Raw genomic sequence first — 16,447 nt, forward strand, 5'->3', positions numbered from 1 at the left:
AATAATACAGATTTCTCAATATATGACAGTGGCCCTGTTGAATATCTTTTTGGCAGTATTTCTCCAGCAGCCGCCTGACTAGAAATGTCAACTGAAGAGATTATATGACTGTGTCACTGGGGAAGAGACCTTTTTGCTGCTAAGCTGGTCGATTTTATTACTACTCGGTCTAATGCTGTGGACAGCGCAAGTGCACACAGAATAAAAATGTGATCATCTGTCTAGGTCACAATATACAGCCTGAGACCAATGTGAAAATGCTTCTATATTTCTAATTCAATACAATTTCTTTATTACTTTTCATTTGCACAGCACAGAGATAGAAAACGTTCACAGTGAATCTATCTGAGGTCCAGGTTTCAAACGATACTCACTGACTAGATGGGAGTGGCTGTCGTAAAGTTTGAGTCTGAAGTAAAATTTGCACCAGCACCATAAGATACGTTAGGTAAAGGTACAGTGAGATGGACGGCTATCCCTACAGCTAGGATGAGAAGAGCAGCGAGGGTGGTCAGACCCCTCCTGAGGATCAGCTGAGCGGTAGAGAGCAGAACTGCAGGCTTTTCATCCATGTGAGTCACGTTTGGCCCCTCGTGTACCACAGTATGGTTGAGCCCCTCATCCTGATCGTGAGAGCCCACAACCACATATCCATTCCCATTCTAAAACAGTAAGACACAATTCAACCATTATACTATTAGAGTTTTTACTCTGCCATGGGCACCACTTCTTTAAGAGGGCATCTTAAAAGGATAGTTCATGTGTATGACTTATATATGGACCTGTATGACTTTGCTTTGCTGAACACAAAAGAAGATATTTGAAAAAAAAAATTCTGTGTGTGTGTGTGTGTGTGTGTGTGTGCGTTTTTGTGACAAATGAGGACATAAATTTGTATAATGACAAGGGTATGACATAGGTATTACAAGGAGAAGGTGACTTTTCAGGACATTACCCCATGTCCCCACTTTTCAAGACGCATATAAATCACACAGAATGGAGTGTATTGAAAATCTGAAATAGCACAAAGTTTCCTGTGAGGGGTAGGTTTAGGGGTAGGGTTGGTGTAGGACAATAGCACATACAGTTTGTACAGTATAAAAACCATTACGCCTATGGGATGTCCCCACTTTTCACAAAAACAAACCTGTGTGTGTGTGTGTGTGCTGTCAACACAATCAAAGTAAATGAGGTCCAATTGTGTTTTTAAACCCAATGACTTTCATTATATGGACAAAACAGTTTAAACATTCTTCATAATATCTTCATTTGCATTTCACAGAAGAGATTAAGTCATAGTTTGTTATCATAGGAACAACATGAGAATGAGAAAATGACAATTTTTCTTTTCGGTGAACCATCCGTTTAAAAGTGTATGTATGAATGTACAAATCAGCAGACATCATTGAATGCATTAATTTTTTAGTATGTTATTTTTGCAGTTAGGTGTAGTAAATGAATGCATTAAACTTGTACTGTAGTTCTTGTTGATTATTTAAAACGAAAACGACTAAGACAGAAAAATACCTCTGCATTCAGGACCACCTGGTAGATGCTGTTGCGATGGTTCGGGGTCATTGCTCCATTTGCTGCTCCATTTGCACTCTTTCCTGTACGCTCAATTGCCTTTCAGAGATAAAGAACCACTTTTAGTCATCAATTCATCATATGATCATGAGCAATATAATTAGAAAAAATGTGTCGTTTTAATAGACCTGATATGCCTACCTCTTCTGTCATTTTCTTCCAGTTTAATTTGAAAATAGCCACAACGAAAAAAATTGCTAGCAAAAAGACTGCAATGAGGAGGCCTAGCCAAAAGCCTGAAAGAGTGGACAATAAATAATTGTATATATCAAAAGGTTCCCAGATTATTTATGTAACTGAACACCAGTAAATGTGGTAAGTGTCAATATGATGCATTTAGACAAACCAGCAACTTGTAACTTGGCCGTGAACATTAGAACAATGCCTGTTGGGAGGCCAATGCAGTAGTAGCCAAAGAGGTTAGCAATAGCGGCTATCTTCTGCTGCCCTGTGCCAAGCAGAATGCCCATGCCAACACTCTGAAAGAGAAAAAAAAACTGTAATAGAGCTCATAAAAAAATACTTGTGTGAATATTAAAATGAATATTCATTTGAATAATTAAACACAGCCACATGTATACATTATATACATTTTATTTCCGATATTTCAGTCATTTTTGTTTAGTTTAACTTGAAGAACTAAAATAACTCAAATTACTCAAATTAATAAAGACAAATGTATAAAAATATACAGAAATAAAAAAAAAATTGTGACAAAAACAACAAAATTACAAAAAATTTAACAAGAAAACTAAAATTTAACAAAAAAGTGAAAAATATATTTTTTTGAAAAATATAAATACATTCTAATTTAAAATATATAAAATAATTCAAAATATAATGTATATATTTAAATAATAAAATAAATATAAAACATATGAAATAATATTAAATATAAAATCAAATTTAAAAATTTACAAAAACTATCATTTATTATTATATAGTATGTAAACTATAGTTTATTGATGATACTAAAATAATACTGCAACAAAGTCATCATAAATTGGGCTTCTTTAGCTCAAACCATGCTAAAATGTTTCTGGAGACTGGCTCTTTTAAACTAAAAGGTAGGACTTCCATTCCTACAATCCTATACTGAGCATTACAATTTCACAAATCTCCTCCCCCTATATACTGTCACTGGTAAAAATCTTAAATGTGAGAAATAAAAGTTGTGTAAAACTCACCAATATTCCATTAAAGAACTGAAGAGGGCAGTAGATGTTCAGTAGCTGAGACACAAGTTCTGCTATAGCCCTTAATATGACAAACATCACAAAGTAGAAAATTGAGCAGCTGTTGTTGACATTGTTTCTGTTATATCTTAATTCTTAATGTGAAGACTGGAGTGTTTACAGATTTGTTAAGTATACTTATGCCAACAAACATTTTGTTTTATGCGCTTGAAATAATAAGATAAGTGGCTTACTCATCGGAAGTGAATATGTAGCCAATGACTGTTTTTGTGGAGCCCAGGATAAAACCTTGAAAGATTGCTATAACAGCTGGGGAACAAAATGAACGTGTTTACATGACATCAATTGGTGCTGCATATGACTGTCTAAGTGTTATGTCAAGCTTGGGAATGACTGATATCAAATGTTTTTATTACCTGCACTGATGAGAGACACCTTGCTGGTGAGGATGGCAGCAGCTGTTTCCCCAGCGCCAAGTGCGTTTCCCACACGAACACACGCTGCACCTTGCATTCCTAATGGGATCTGAAATATATGAAAGGAGGTGAACAAAAACAGCAGCATCATGAAAAGGATAAAGTAACTTTTTTATGATAATATGATGAATATTCTCAGATCATCCAAACACACCTTGTAGTTGATGTACGCCAGCATTATAACCACGTGTTGAGCAGCCAGGTCCACCTCACTCAGCATTCCTGATGGGAAGAAGAGAGTCATTCATGAGGGAATGATTCAATGAAAAAAAAAACAATAGTAAAAAAGAAAAACTGGTTAAGTATGCAAACATAAACTTATTTATTTTCTGTACTGTGAATGTGCCAGTGTTATTTTAGCATTATTGAGATACTATAATACTGTAGTTTTTATTAATATTTTGAATGTTTTTATTTTTATATCTTCAGTTTTCATTTTAATATTTAGTAATTTTGTTGTGTGTTTTTGTCATTTTATAGTTTTTTTTCAGAGGCCCCTGGGCACAAAGTCTTGTAAGGGCCCCCCACCCCACACAATCAAGGTCTTGAATTATATGATACTATTTTTCGAAACACCTCTAGCTTATACAGGATTTACACTGACAGGTTACAGTCTATGATCACAACCTGAAAGATAATATCAACACCTGCAGATATTCTCCATCATACAGGATTTACACTGATTAACACCTGTACACATCCTCCATCATACAGGATTTACACCACATGATTGCAACAATGCTTTCCTGGACCAACAGCAACAATATCAAGACATTTCCCTGCGTAGTGTAACTCACTGGCATATGCAAGCACATACTGCCTAGCCTATACCAATCCAGTTCTATGAATCAGATTCTTCCATAATTCACATACAAACACACATACACACACCTGTTAATGTTTAGGGGCTGCCTCTCTTTGTCTGTCTCTCTCCTCCTTTCCCCCTATTTTCTCCTACTCTCCTCTTCTAGTGAAATATTTCCATTTTTTTTTATATATTTCCTTCATTTTTATTGAAAACAAATGTCTTTCCGATCTGATATGTGATGTGAAAAAAGAGAAGAATGAGTTTGGCAAAAGGTGGATTAGAACTCTGGTCGATCGTGTCAAAACATAGAGCTATGTGCTTAACGCCCTACGATACTGAGCTTGTGGCATAACTTGCATCTTTAGTAATGTTGTCTATGTCAACCAGACATTGGTGGGTGGAACTAGTGTAAATAGCCTCTGCCAACAAGGTGGGCTATTTGCACTTAATTAAAATACTTAGTTTTTAGACATTCCGAAAATGTTTCTTCCTGGAAATGCAATCCATAATCATCCATTAGTGGACCTTACCGGAATTGCTGGCAAAAATGCAACCACATAGAGCTGTGCAATCCTGAGAGAGAGAAAGTGTCAGTCAGTCACCACCGATTGATGTGGACTCTAGTGCTTCAATGTTCAGTTTAAGCATTCAACAGCCAATATCAATCCAAATAAATATGTTTAATGAGTGTGTGTTAAAGAGTGTGATCGTCACCTGGCCACTTCAGGGTCCTGCCCCAGATAGAGAAGTAGAGGCTGGGTGTTCACAAGCAAAGCCCAGCAAGGCAAACTGAAGAGCGTCAGAATTAGGATGCCTCTCTGCAGGATGACACCTACACGGAGAAGGTTCTTACTCCCGAATGTCTGAGAGCAAGATGCAAGACTGCATAAGCTATTAGTTACTTTACTATACACTCTCAGAAAGCAAGGTTCAAAACCATCACTGGGACAGTACTTTTCGAAAGGTACTAACATTTACACTTTGGGTACTAATGTAAGTAAATAAGCACTTTAAAAGTACTAATATCTGCCTTTAAGGTACTATTATATACCATTATGGGATAAATAAGATACAAAAATTTTCCTTTTAGCTTTTTTACCTTTGCTCCGGTCAAAGCTTTTTCACTCTGATGCATGTTAATGGTTTGGAGGGCATCAACCTAAAAATGTCTTATGACTATAAATGTCATAACAGAATCTTGTTTTTACCAATTACTTTAACTGATCTATAATGGAAATAACACATAAAACCTGTTAATGCTATTTATGTCAATTTCTTGGCATATTGTTATAAAGCATTTCATTTATATGGGATGCAAGATGTCATACAATATGCTTGCATATAACAAATAAGAATAATTCGTATTCTAATGCCTTTGAAGTATTTTAACACAAAAAAGACAAGTTATTTATAGACCTCAGTAAGGTTAGATGCCATATTGAATTTCTTACAGATGAGAACGAGGCTGTGAGGGATAAACTAACGGCAAGCACTATATAAAACTAGATAATTTTCACAACTTTCAAAACTGTTTTGTAGAGATTTTGTCAACTGAAAGATTTTTTTTGGAAAGACATTTTATCAGATGAACAATCGGTATGTTGTTAAACAACAGTACAATCCATTAAACGCACTGTACATCAGTCCCTCACAGCCTCATTTTCATTACTGTCAAAAATTGTTGTGTGATTCACGGTAGCCCTTTCATTGTTTACATTTTTTTTTTCATTTCAGACTTTTGGTTTATTATTTTATTAGGCAGTTGGAGTGCTATTTGTATATAAAACACACCTGTGATACCAAAGTGTCGCATGCCAAAGCAAGTCCCAACCCCGTCGCTGCAGCTGTTACATTTATTGTCTGAAAAACAAATAGAACACATTTTGTATTGCTTAATGCTCTATAACTATATTGCACATCTTAATAATGTGGTACTTAAAACATATTGGGCGGCAGAAGTCTTGAATCAAACAGACTTACAGCTGAGGCCATGGCGTAGCCTGCTAACACAGTGTTCCCCAGGCGGCCACAGAACATTGTCACCACAAAGAAAAGGAGGAAATTCAGGAACCGGCACACAAGCTAAGAATACAAACAAATAAATATTTAGCACAAAATGAAGATGAAAGTACTGGGCTCACATGGATGAAAAACAAAGCACCTCTATTAAGATTCATGACAGAATTTTGTTTGTAACCAATTTCTTTAATTGATCTATTTTGGAAATTAGTTAATGTGATTTCCAAGCTATTTATGACAGGTATATTTTTATACAGTATTTATTTGATACAAAATGCAAGACATATCATACATTATTATGGCTGCATTTAACAATGGAATCAACTCATTTAGAATTCAAATGGACATGCATGAAGACATAATACAAACTGTTCCCAAAACAGATCATGGTCTATTCAGTAATGGATAATTTCTGTGTAAGCAGCTGCATTTCTCTGCCAGCCCTCTACTATTCATACAGAACAAGCATAGCACATTTTCATGATGTGTATGTGACAGACTCCTCACCAGGGGTCCAGTCATGCGCAGGATGTGGTATAGCTCTTCTCTATACACCAGAGGGATGCAACGCCTCACGAAACCACAGCAAAACAGCTTGGCACTGGGCTCCATTGACAGGGCTTCAGTTCTGGGACTCGAGACATCCATGATCTTCTCAGTTGTAATCCTTGAAGACACTGTAAGAGGCCTGGTTATGCTTCATAGAATGTAAGGGGCCCTTCTACAGCTGTTCATTCTTCAATTCCACATTCAGCACCTTTGAAGGCTTACAGATTAACTGAGGTGAAGACAATGTGAAGCTTTGATTTAATCCACAGGATGGGAGGAGGATGTTTGCAGTCCTGGAAAAGAGTTGTCTGTGACGATAGATTGTTTCACAAGATCAATCAACCCTTTTAAAAATCCAATTACAAGTTGATTAACAACTGTGCTTACAACATAATAGTAAAAGTAATAAGCACAATTTAATACAGGCAGTATTGCCAGTACTGAATTCAATATTTATAGTTTATTTTTTAATATTTATAGTGTATTTGCAGTAATTATGTAACAGCAGAAGACCTCCAGCTCTATGTAACCCATGCCCAAGTTACAACCTTGGCTCTAGCTCCACCACAGCAACTTTAAAAAAGCTTTACATATTACTTATTGTTACTTAACTTATTGACTTATTGTATCACAGCTTGGTGGAACATTTACTAGTGTAGTGTACTCTGAAGTATATGAAAACTACACAGCATTCTCAAAAAAAAACAACAACAAAAAAAATATATATATATATATATAAATTTTTCAGCATCAAACATTGATATATTTTTTTATGAAAGTACTGTATATCTCGAGTAAAAAGTACTAAAAAACTACTATTAAAATTATTACAAAATTAAGTTAAAAAATAAATTTTTACTTTTATTCAGCCATTGGATGCATTAAATTGGTTAAAGGTGATAGTAAAGACTTTTACATTGTTACAAAAATATATATTTCAAATAAATGCTGATCTTTAGAACTTTCTTTTCATTAAAGAACCCTGAAAAAATGTATCACAGCTTCTGCAAAAATATTAAGCAGTGCACACTGAGCAAAATTAAGCATATTAAGCAATAATAAAACTGTTTTAAACATTGATAATGATAAGAAATGTTTATTGAGCACCAAATCAGTATATTGAATGACTTCAGAGGGATCATGTGACACTGAAGACTGGAGTAATGACTGCTGAATTCACCTTTGCCATCACAGGAATAAATTACATTATAAAATATATTAAAAGAGAAAACAGTAACTTTAAACTGTAATCATTTTTCACAATATTACTGTTTTTACTGTATTTTTGATCAAATAAATGCAACCTTGGTGAGCAAAAGAGATGTTTTAAAAACATTAAACAATTGTATATATGTAAAAGCTTCTATATTTATATATACTAAAACCTTATGCTACTAAATAATCAAATTCTCAGGTTTTTGATACTCCACATGACCTTTGGTCTTTTCACTTTCAATGCCCTTCAGATTACAATGACAAATATATATATTTTTTGCCTTGTGCATGCCATTCACATTTAAGTTATCTCTCTTTTTCACATCCCCCTCCATGAACCCATGTGAAATGATTCATTCAGCTGCTCTTTCCATTCTCAAGCTAGAGCCACAAATATGACTTTAACATTTCAAAAGCAAAGATTTGTTTATCATTACAACTTGCTTTCAATTGTCTTTTGCCCGGTAATGTCACTGTAATTGTAGATCTATTTTGTATGTGAGTGCATCTCACAGTCATGAACATTTACAAACAAATCAGTGAATCATCAATCAGGTTCCTGGAAACAATTTCACGACTGACTATCTGTTGTACATCAGACTCATGATGTGTTGGATCATCATATACAGTAGATGTGATTTCATACAAAGGAATACTTTTTTTAAGGAGAGAAGCAAACATTAACATGTCTTCCCTTCCTCCTCAGTGCCTCACACCAACCTTTGAACCAGTGTGAGGTTCACAAAGCTGAAAGATCTGGCAAAATTTCAAGAAAAAGAATAAGTAAAAAAAAGAGCGAAAGAGAGCGAAAAAGCAAAATTATGTTGTAACAGCTGCTCTGAGTTTCTACAAAGCTGGACTGAATTTTAATATTGCAAATGTGTGATGAGTAACAACTTTCAAAGTAGCTTTATTTCAATTTTTTTCTATCATTTGCCAAATAAATATTGTGCATACACCAACCTGTCTCCTTTTATTTCTTTTTTAGTTATGTTTAAAATATTAAGGATGTGTGCTAAGGATGAATACTGGAACATCTGTTTTTATCATTTTCATTTATCTTTTTTATTTAAAATCAAAACAAATCAAATCAGGAATGCCCGATTATATATAATATGATTTAAAGACTGCTCATGATTGAAAACTCTGCAATTGTATTTGTTGTATGTTATGCAAACCTAAGATGTTTAAAAATACATGTTAAAAGTGCTTTGTATTTTGTTTCTTTTTAATAATCAGTGTCAGAGGACGTGAGTAAAATAGGAAGAGGGTACAAATCCCTACATTTTTTCTAAGGATTGTTGCATTTTCCTTTCTCATTACTGCAGAACATGGTCAGCAGATGGGACTGTTTCATTCAAGGTGACCATAAAAAATTTCTGCCCTATGAATCCCTGGGGAAAAGGTAAAAAATGTAATGGATTATGCTATCAATGTTGTTCCTGAACAATCTCAGTCAAACATGAGAGTCCAAAACATCAGTAATCGCTGCAAATAAAATCTACGATTTCAAAAAAACACAAAGAAATCTGCAGGTTTTCATATAAAATATTATTTTCTTAATCAGTGTTTTATCTTGTTAAAACTAAATATTCTTAAAACCAAATATATTTGCTTTTTTGTTTCTCGTTTTAAACCTCAAAGATTTATATATATGTGTGTGTGTGTGTGTGTAATGTTTTAGCAATTATAAAATGTGTTTGGGAAAATATAACTTTCTTGAAAATGGCAAAACATAAAATACCTGGCATATATGTATGAACAGCTACAGCTCTAGCCTCTTGTTTTCATATTGAGATTGAAGTTGAATGGATTAGAGATGAAGGTGTAGTAAAGTTTGAGTCCGAAGTCAAATTTGCACCAGCACCATAAGATACGTCAGGTAAAGGCACAGTGAGATGGACGGCTATCCCTACAGCTAGGATGAGAAGAGCAGCGAGGGTGGTCAGACCCCTCCTGAGGATCAGCTGAGCGGTAGAGAGCAGAACTGTGGGCTTTTCCTCCACGTGTGACTCCTCGTCCTGATCATTCAAGTTCATGGTCATGTACTCATCCCCATTCTGAGAGCAGACAAGACATCAAGCTCAGTTTCAGAAATGTTTTGTGTTAAGATACAGTATAAGTCAACAGACGTACCTCTCTGTGAGACTATGCGGCGTTGACACTGCAGAGATTTTACTCTTTCCAGCCCTTTCCACTGGCTGAAATGTTATGGATGTGCCATACATCAAGTCATATAATTGATGACAACAGAAATTAATTAAAAGCTTGATTTTATTTGAAATTACACTTGCATTTCTGAAAGGAAACAACTGTAAGCTACTGTAGTGCAAGCTAATGTTAACAAACAGCTTTAAAAAGCTAATTAGACATTGTTTTATCAAACTCATTGTTTTATAAATCATTATCCATTGTATATGTTTTGTTTACTGTATATATTTATTACAAAAAAAAATCAATTTTAGCTAGCAAATTTCACAAATGCAAACACATGGCATGTAACACAATGAATTAAACATTACATTTTTAGGTAGAAAGACTGAAATAATATTTTCTTTTAATCTTGTTTTAATTACAACTTTGTAAAAGCATTATACTTTTTTAACTTTAAAACAAAAGTAATGATTTTAAGAAGGAAAAAAAAAGAGTGCATTTGGAAAAGACAGCCATCTAAAACCATGCATAAAAATAAATCACTTGTCAATTCTTCTGAAAAAAAAAAAGTAATAGCAATGTAAAGTACTCACAACAAGACCATCAAAGAACTGAACCACACACTAGACATTCAAGAGTTTGGAGGCGAGCACCACAATATGCCTACAAAATAAAACCAATCACAATTTTTGCTGATGCACGCACAAGACCTTGCAAAATTGCCAAGGCAGCTGCATCCAAATGATAAAGGAAAAGAAAAAGGACATGTCAGACACAAACAGACAGTGAAAGATGAATGTGCCTCAAAGGAATATGACTGTTTGTAAACCTGTGCAGACGAGGGACACCTTGCTGGTGCGAATCGCTCCGGCCGTATCTCCAGCTCCAAGTGCATTACCCACACATACACACGCCGCACCTTGAATCCCTAATGGAAACTGACATGGAAAATACATAAATGTTCCAAGGTTTGGGGTCATTTTATATTTTATAAATATTTGTTTTAAATATAATTTTATAATGTATATATTAATATATTTTTATACAATTTAATTTATTCCTGTGATGGTAAAGCTGATTTTACAGTACAGCAGCCATTACTCCAGTCTTCAGTGTCACATGAGCCTTCAGAAATCATTCTAATATGCTGATTTGACTGATTTGATTCTCAAGAAACATTTCTTATTATTATCAATGCTGAAAACTATTATGCAGTTATGATTCTTCGATAATTAGAAAGTTCAAAAGAACAGAATTTATTTAAAACAGAAATATTTTAAAAATGTCTTTACTTGTCACTTTTGGTCCATTTAATGCGTGCGTCTGTGCTAAACAAAAGCATCAATTTATAAAAAAAAATTAAAAATTAAAAATTTTCCCCCAAAACTTTTGAACGATAGTATACATGTTAATCTGAGCGAAAAAAGATTGCATACCTGGTTCTGGAGATGCAAAAACATAGCCTGTGTGAAAAGAGAGAGAATGGGAAACTCTGCTGGTTGAAGATGGGGTGTGTATCATATTTCAAGCTATATCATGTAAATTATGTGACTGAGCTGGCAAGAGGAAAATTGTGCTATTTTTTATGACTCACTGGAACTGCTGGCAGGTAACAAACCACAGAGTTGAGCTATCCTGAAAAGAAGCACATTTGTAACTGTGATATAGAGGACAAGGCACCATAAATGATTTCAAAAATAGAGCTGTGAGTTATCATACAGCAGAATAAATCTGCTGCGCAGGGCCATTTCCTTCTTGGTCTGAGTATTAGAACGTGTGTCTGTGCACATTAAAATGCCTCATTTAACAAAATCGTCAACATTTATTTAGGAAGGGAAGTTGCAAAATATGTTTGCTAGAGATAGGGAGGACTGTTATTATCAGACACTATCTTGTTTGTCTTCAGTGTCACACGAGCCTTCAGAAATCATTCTAATATGCTGATTTGATTCTCAAGAAACATTTCTTATTATTATCAATGCTGAAAACAATTATGCAGTTATGATTCTTTGATAATTAGAAAGTTCAAAAGAACAGAATTGATTTAAAACAGAAATATTTTAAAAATGTCTTTACTGTCACTTTTGGTCCATTTAATGCGTCTGTGCTAAACAAAAGCATCAATTTATAAAAAAATAAAAAATCTTCCCCCAAAACTTTTGAACGATAGTATACGTGTTAATCTGTTCATAATTTATGAGTTCTCTAATAAATTTCATATACTTTATTTATCTGGTAATGTATCAAGTAAATCATTGTTTGACAAGGAACATAGTGGGAAAAGGGAAGCATCTGTTATATTCCTTCAGGAACTTTATAATGGGGTAAATATTCAGGCTTAAAGTACCATGTAGCTTATAAAAGCCAGCATAATGACTGCATGTTGAGTTGCCAGATCCAATTCTCCTAGCATGCCTGAAAGAGACGGATATAAGGGAATGCGTTTGACAGTATTATAATGTTACATTAAAGTGGTCTCTCTCGATGTTAAAGCTTTTACACAAGCATTTTCTATTTTCCTGAAGCAATCATGCATGAAAAATCATCTGAGGCTAAAATTAATAACCTTAAACCACATTAAGCACTACATCCAAATAGACATTTTAATTGGAGGCCATTCTTCATGACTAGGCCTAATAAAATGGATAACTCAATTACATTTTATAGGCAGCGGTTTCTGTGTATTAACACAAAGGTTTGTTTTTGACTTTAGTCTTTAGAAAGCACCTGCTAAGAATCCTCCAACCTCATAAATCCACCACTCAAAGCAAAGCAGCATGGTGCTGGGGATGGCCAGTTTCATATATCCATCCCACTCCTGCAGTGAGTCACATGACCAGCCTGTGGAGGGCAGAGAAAGATTTCACATTTATTATCCATTTATTAAATACTGTAGTAAGTTTGTGTGGTTTATCGGCAAGTTTAACTAGCTAGTTAGCTCACCTCCCCATGTTTCAACATGGAGCTTCTTCCAACGAATATATAAATAGAGGAAAACACAAATATAGACCTGAGATATGGTATTGGCAGCAGCAGATCCACTGAAATACAAAAGCCAGAAAATACATGACTGTAAAACTGATACGGTAGTTGTAGGCCCTTGTATGGATTCAAAGCAGTGTCAAACTAAAATAAGTGTAGTTGTTATAACAATAATAATAATAATATCACAGCATGATTATGATTTTCTTGTGACCCTATATGGGATAAATGGTGTCTGAATAACTTACAGTTTAGACACAACATGGTCCGTTTCATATGGAAGTCTAATTCCGCCACGTACAAAAATTACGCTTTGGTCACAGAAGTCATAATTGTAACGCCCCTGTGTCCTTATTTGGTTGTTACTGTCCTCATTATTAGTTAATTACCTTGATTGTGCTCACCTGTCTGCCCCTCGTTATCCACCCTATATTAGTTCCTGCCTCCTGTAGTCTAGTTTGTCGGTTATTGTGAATGTTACCCTGAGTGTGTGTGTCTCATCTACCCGTATCTGCCTTGTTGTCTCTACATTAAATATCCTTATTTGAATCCTTGTCGTCCTCGTCATCCTGCCTGCCTCCACACACCTTGACCGTGACAATAATTATGAAATTAAAAGTTGAAATTGTGACGTACTAAGTTGAAAATATTAGTCATAAATTTGATAAAAATATATATTTGGTTATTTTAATTATGAGATTTTGACTTATGTCATAATTTAGACTTTGAAAGTAATTTTCGACTTAGTATGTCATAATTTTAAAGTCATAATTTCGATTTCTACAGTCAAAATGCCTTGGTATTTCATAATTTCAACTATTAAAGTAAGAATTTTGACTTTTCATCTCCAAAATATTACTTTATGACTAACCAAAGCATAATTTTTCATGTGGCGCATATCTGAGCAAGACAAATTAGTGGCGTTTCGCTGGATGAATGGATCAGTGTTTTGAACTAATCGGTTAAGTGAATGAAGCAATGACTCACTCATCAACATTTCAGAAAGAATTGGTTGATTAATGATTCAGTGAATTGTTCATAAAGTCAGTCACTTGATTTATTCCTGAATGAATCAGTGTGTTTGAATTAATCGATTGAATGAACGGTTCAACAGACAGTCACTTGTTGCCACCTATGGGAGTATTGATGTATACTGCAGAAATGGAACATGCAAACACAGACAAGCAGAGTTATACAAGCAGTCACATTACTGCACAACTAAATATTACCGATCCTGGAACGCAGTTTGACCAATCTAATTCGAGAACCAGTTCTGTTGTGTAAATAACTAATACAGCAAGATTGTGTGTAAATGAGTGACAGCCCTTCAAACGTACTATAACCCAAGGTCCAACCAGTTCAGAAGGATGTAGTTTGTCACCACATTTGCAATGTTGGCTGCAATGGCTGCATACATATGAGGCAGAATCACTCACTACAGGCCCAAAACAGCCACTGTTAAAGCATCCTTTGGATCTACAGTCACTGCTGTGACATTACATTGAGTGACACGTATGACGCCACATTTATAAGTCACACTATATCATACAGCGAGCACATCTCTGCCAATAAATCAGAATCAGAATCAGAATCAGAATGAGCTTTATTGCCAGATATGTTTACACATACGAGGAATTTGTTTTCGTGACAGAAGCTTCCACAGTGTAACAACGCGCCGGCTCTCTTCCCCCGTCTGCGCGGCCTGAAGCGCTTGATCAGCGCCGCAGCTCCCCCGACTACAATGTCCCGCAAAACATCAGAATAATCGAAAACCGGTGAAATATCGGGTGGTGTGTACTTCCGAATGTCCAGCAATTCGTCTCTGGTGAAACTGATTGCAGGGATATAACTAAAGACAGGACAAACTAACAAAAACATAAAAACAACTGCGGAGCACGCCACGGAGGCAGCCATCAGCGTCGGCGCCATCTCAAGTAGTAAAAATGATAAAGATCATACTGTAACAGTTGGAGGCTGACTGTGATAGTTATACAGCTCTGCAGGTCTTAAGATCTTGCATGCAACAATGCTTTTGAAAAGCTCAGCTAAGGTGCTTATCTGACAAAAAAAGATTGCATACCTGGTTCTGGAGATAGGCTACTTGCAGCTGATGCAAAAACATAGCCTGTGTGAAAAGAGAGAGAATGGGAAACTCTGCTGGTTGAAGATGGGGTGTGTATCATATTTCAAGCTATATCATGTAAATTATGTGACTGAGCTGGCAAGAGGAAAATTGTGCTATTTTTTATGACTCACTGGAACTGCTGGCAGGTAACAAACCACAGAGTTGAGCTATCCTGAAAAGAAGCACATTTGTAACTGTGATATAGAGGACAAGGCACCATAAATTATTTCAAAAATAGAGCTGTGAGTTATCATACAGCAGAATAAATCTGCTGCGCAGGGCCATATCCATCTTGGTCTGAGTATTAGAACGTGTGTCTGTGCACATTAAAATGCCTCATTTAACAACATCGTCAACATTTATTTAGGAAGGGAAGTTGCAAAATATGTTTGCTAGAGATAGGGAGGACTGTTATTAACTATTTAAGACAGCTGTGGGCTGCTTAAAATTCATCCACAGGCTGCATTTGGCCCGCGGGCCGTAGTTTGGACACCCCTAACATGAATAAATATTGCTCTTTTTTTGGTTCTAGTCAAAATGATTTATTCATTCTAAAACAGGGGTCTACAAACTCGGTCCTAGAGGGCCGGTGTCCTGCAGAGTTTAGCTCCAATCCTAATTAAACACACCTGAACCAGCTAATCAAGGTCTTACTAGGCATACTATAGTCTCGCGTAGTCAGACCTTCAGACTAAAATTTGCTGAAAATGTAGTACATACAGCTGCTAAAAACATCACAATAATCAAGAAGTAATACACATGATTCCAGTCCATCAAATAATATCTTGTGAAGTGAAAGCTGTGTGTTTGTAATCCAGCATTATTTTGAATTATGGGCTAGTATTTTGGCCAGAAGTGAAGGTTTAAAATTAAAACGCCTTAATGATAGATTTGTTTTTTACAAACACACAGCTTTTTGCTTCACAAGACATTAATTTTATTGACACTCGGTCCTAGAGGGCCGGTGTCCTGCAGAGTTTAGCTCCAATCCTAATTAAACACACCTGAACCAGCTAATCAAGGTCTTACTAGGCATACTATAGTCTCGCGTAGTCAGACCTTCAGACTGACGGCTGAAGTCTGGAATCCATGGCAGCTTTCATTGACCTAGGCCTGCCCATGAGGCCGTTTGACCGACATGTCAAACAACCAATCACAGTTCGTTTCGTTCATCGTTATTGACTGGAGTCATGTGGATTTTTTGTGGATTATTGTCAGAATCAGAATCAGAATGAGCTTTATTGCCAGGTATGTTTACACATACGAGGAATTTGTTTTCGTGGCAGAAGCTTCCACAGTGTAACAGAATGACAGTGACAGAACAAAAAACACAGAT

At 35.5% G+C, this 16,447-nt stretch overlaps 1 protein-coding gene and 1 pseudogene across 1 annotated transcript; both read right to left on the minus strand.

The window, feature by feature from the left end:
* Window positions 1-377: 377 nt before the first annotated feature.
* Window positions 378-6,734, minus strand: LOC107744808 (multidrug and toxin extrusion protein 1-like). Its single transcript, XM_016558633.1, has 14 exons — window positions 6,594-6,734; window positions 6,048-6,149; window positions 5,859-5,927; window positions 4,782-4,930; window positions 4,598-4,640; window positions 4,409-4,502; window positions 3,414-3,481; window positions 3,200-3,308; window positions 3,017-3,092; window positions 2,775-2,844; window positions 1,934-2,066; window positions 1,729-1,823; window positions 1,528-1,626; window positions 378-662 (listed from the first exon to the last, which is right to left on the minus strand). Exons 1-14 carry the CDS (start codon window positions 6,732-6,734, stop codon window positions 378-380), a joined length of 1,533 nt encoding a protein of 510 aa, XP_016414119.1.
* Window positions 6,735-8,207: 1,473 nt separating this feature from the next.
* LOC107744809 (multidrug and toxin extrusion protein 1-like) overlaps window positions 8,208-16,447 on the minus strand; it is an 11,032-nt pseudogene continuing 2,792 nt past the window's right edge.

This window comes from Sinocyclocheilus rhinocerous, unplaced genomic scaffold, assembly GCF_001515625.1.
Source record: "Sinocyclocheilus rhinocerous isolate Xijiao unplaced genomic scaffold, SAMN03320098_v1.1 scaffold738, whole genome shotgun sequence".
Taxonomy (NCBI): domain Eukaryota; kingdom Metazoa; phylum Chordata; class Actinopteri; order Cypriniformes; family Cyprinidae; genus Sinocyclocheilus; species Sinocyclocheilus rhinocerous.

Bases quoted from the DNA above. Each gene is read 5' to 3' on its own strand.
- LOC107744808 (XM_016558633.1), bottom strand. From the start codon at position 6,734: ATGGATGTCTCGAGTCCCAGAACTGAAGCCCTGTCAATGGAGCCCAGT. The intron at 6,150-6,593 runs GTGAGGAGTCTG...TTGTATTCTTAG, and splicing joins TGCGCATGACTGGACCCCTG to CTTGTGTGCCGGTTCCTGAA. The intron at 4,503-4,597 runs GTAAGGTCCACT...AAGTGCAAATAG, and splicing joins CATTTTTGCCAGCAATTCCG to CCCACCTTGTTGGCAGAGGC.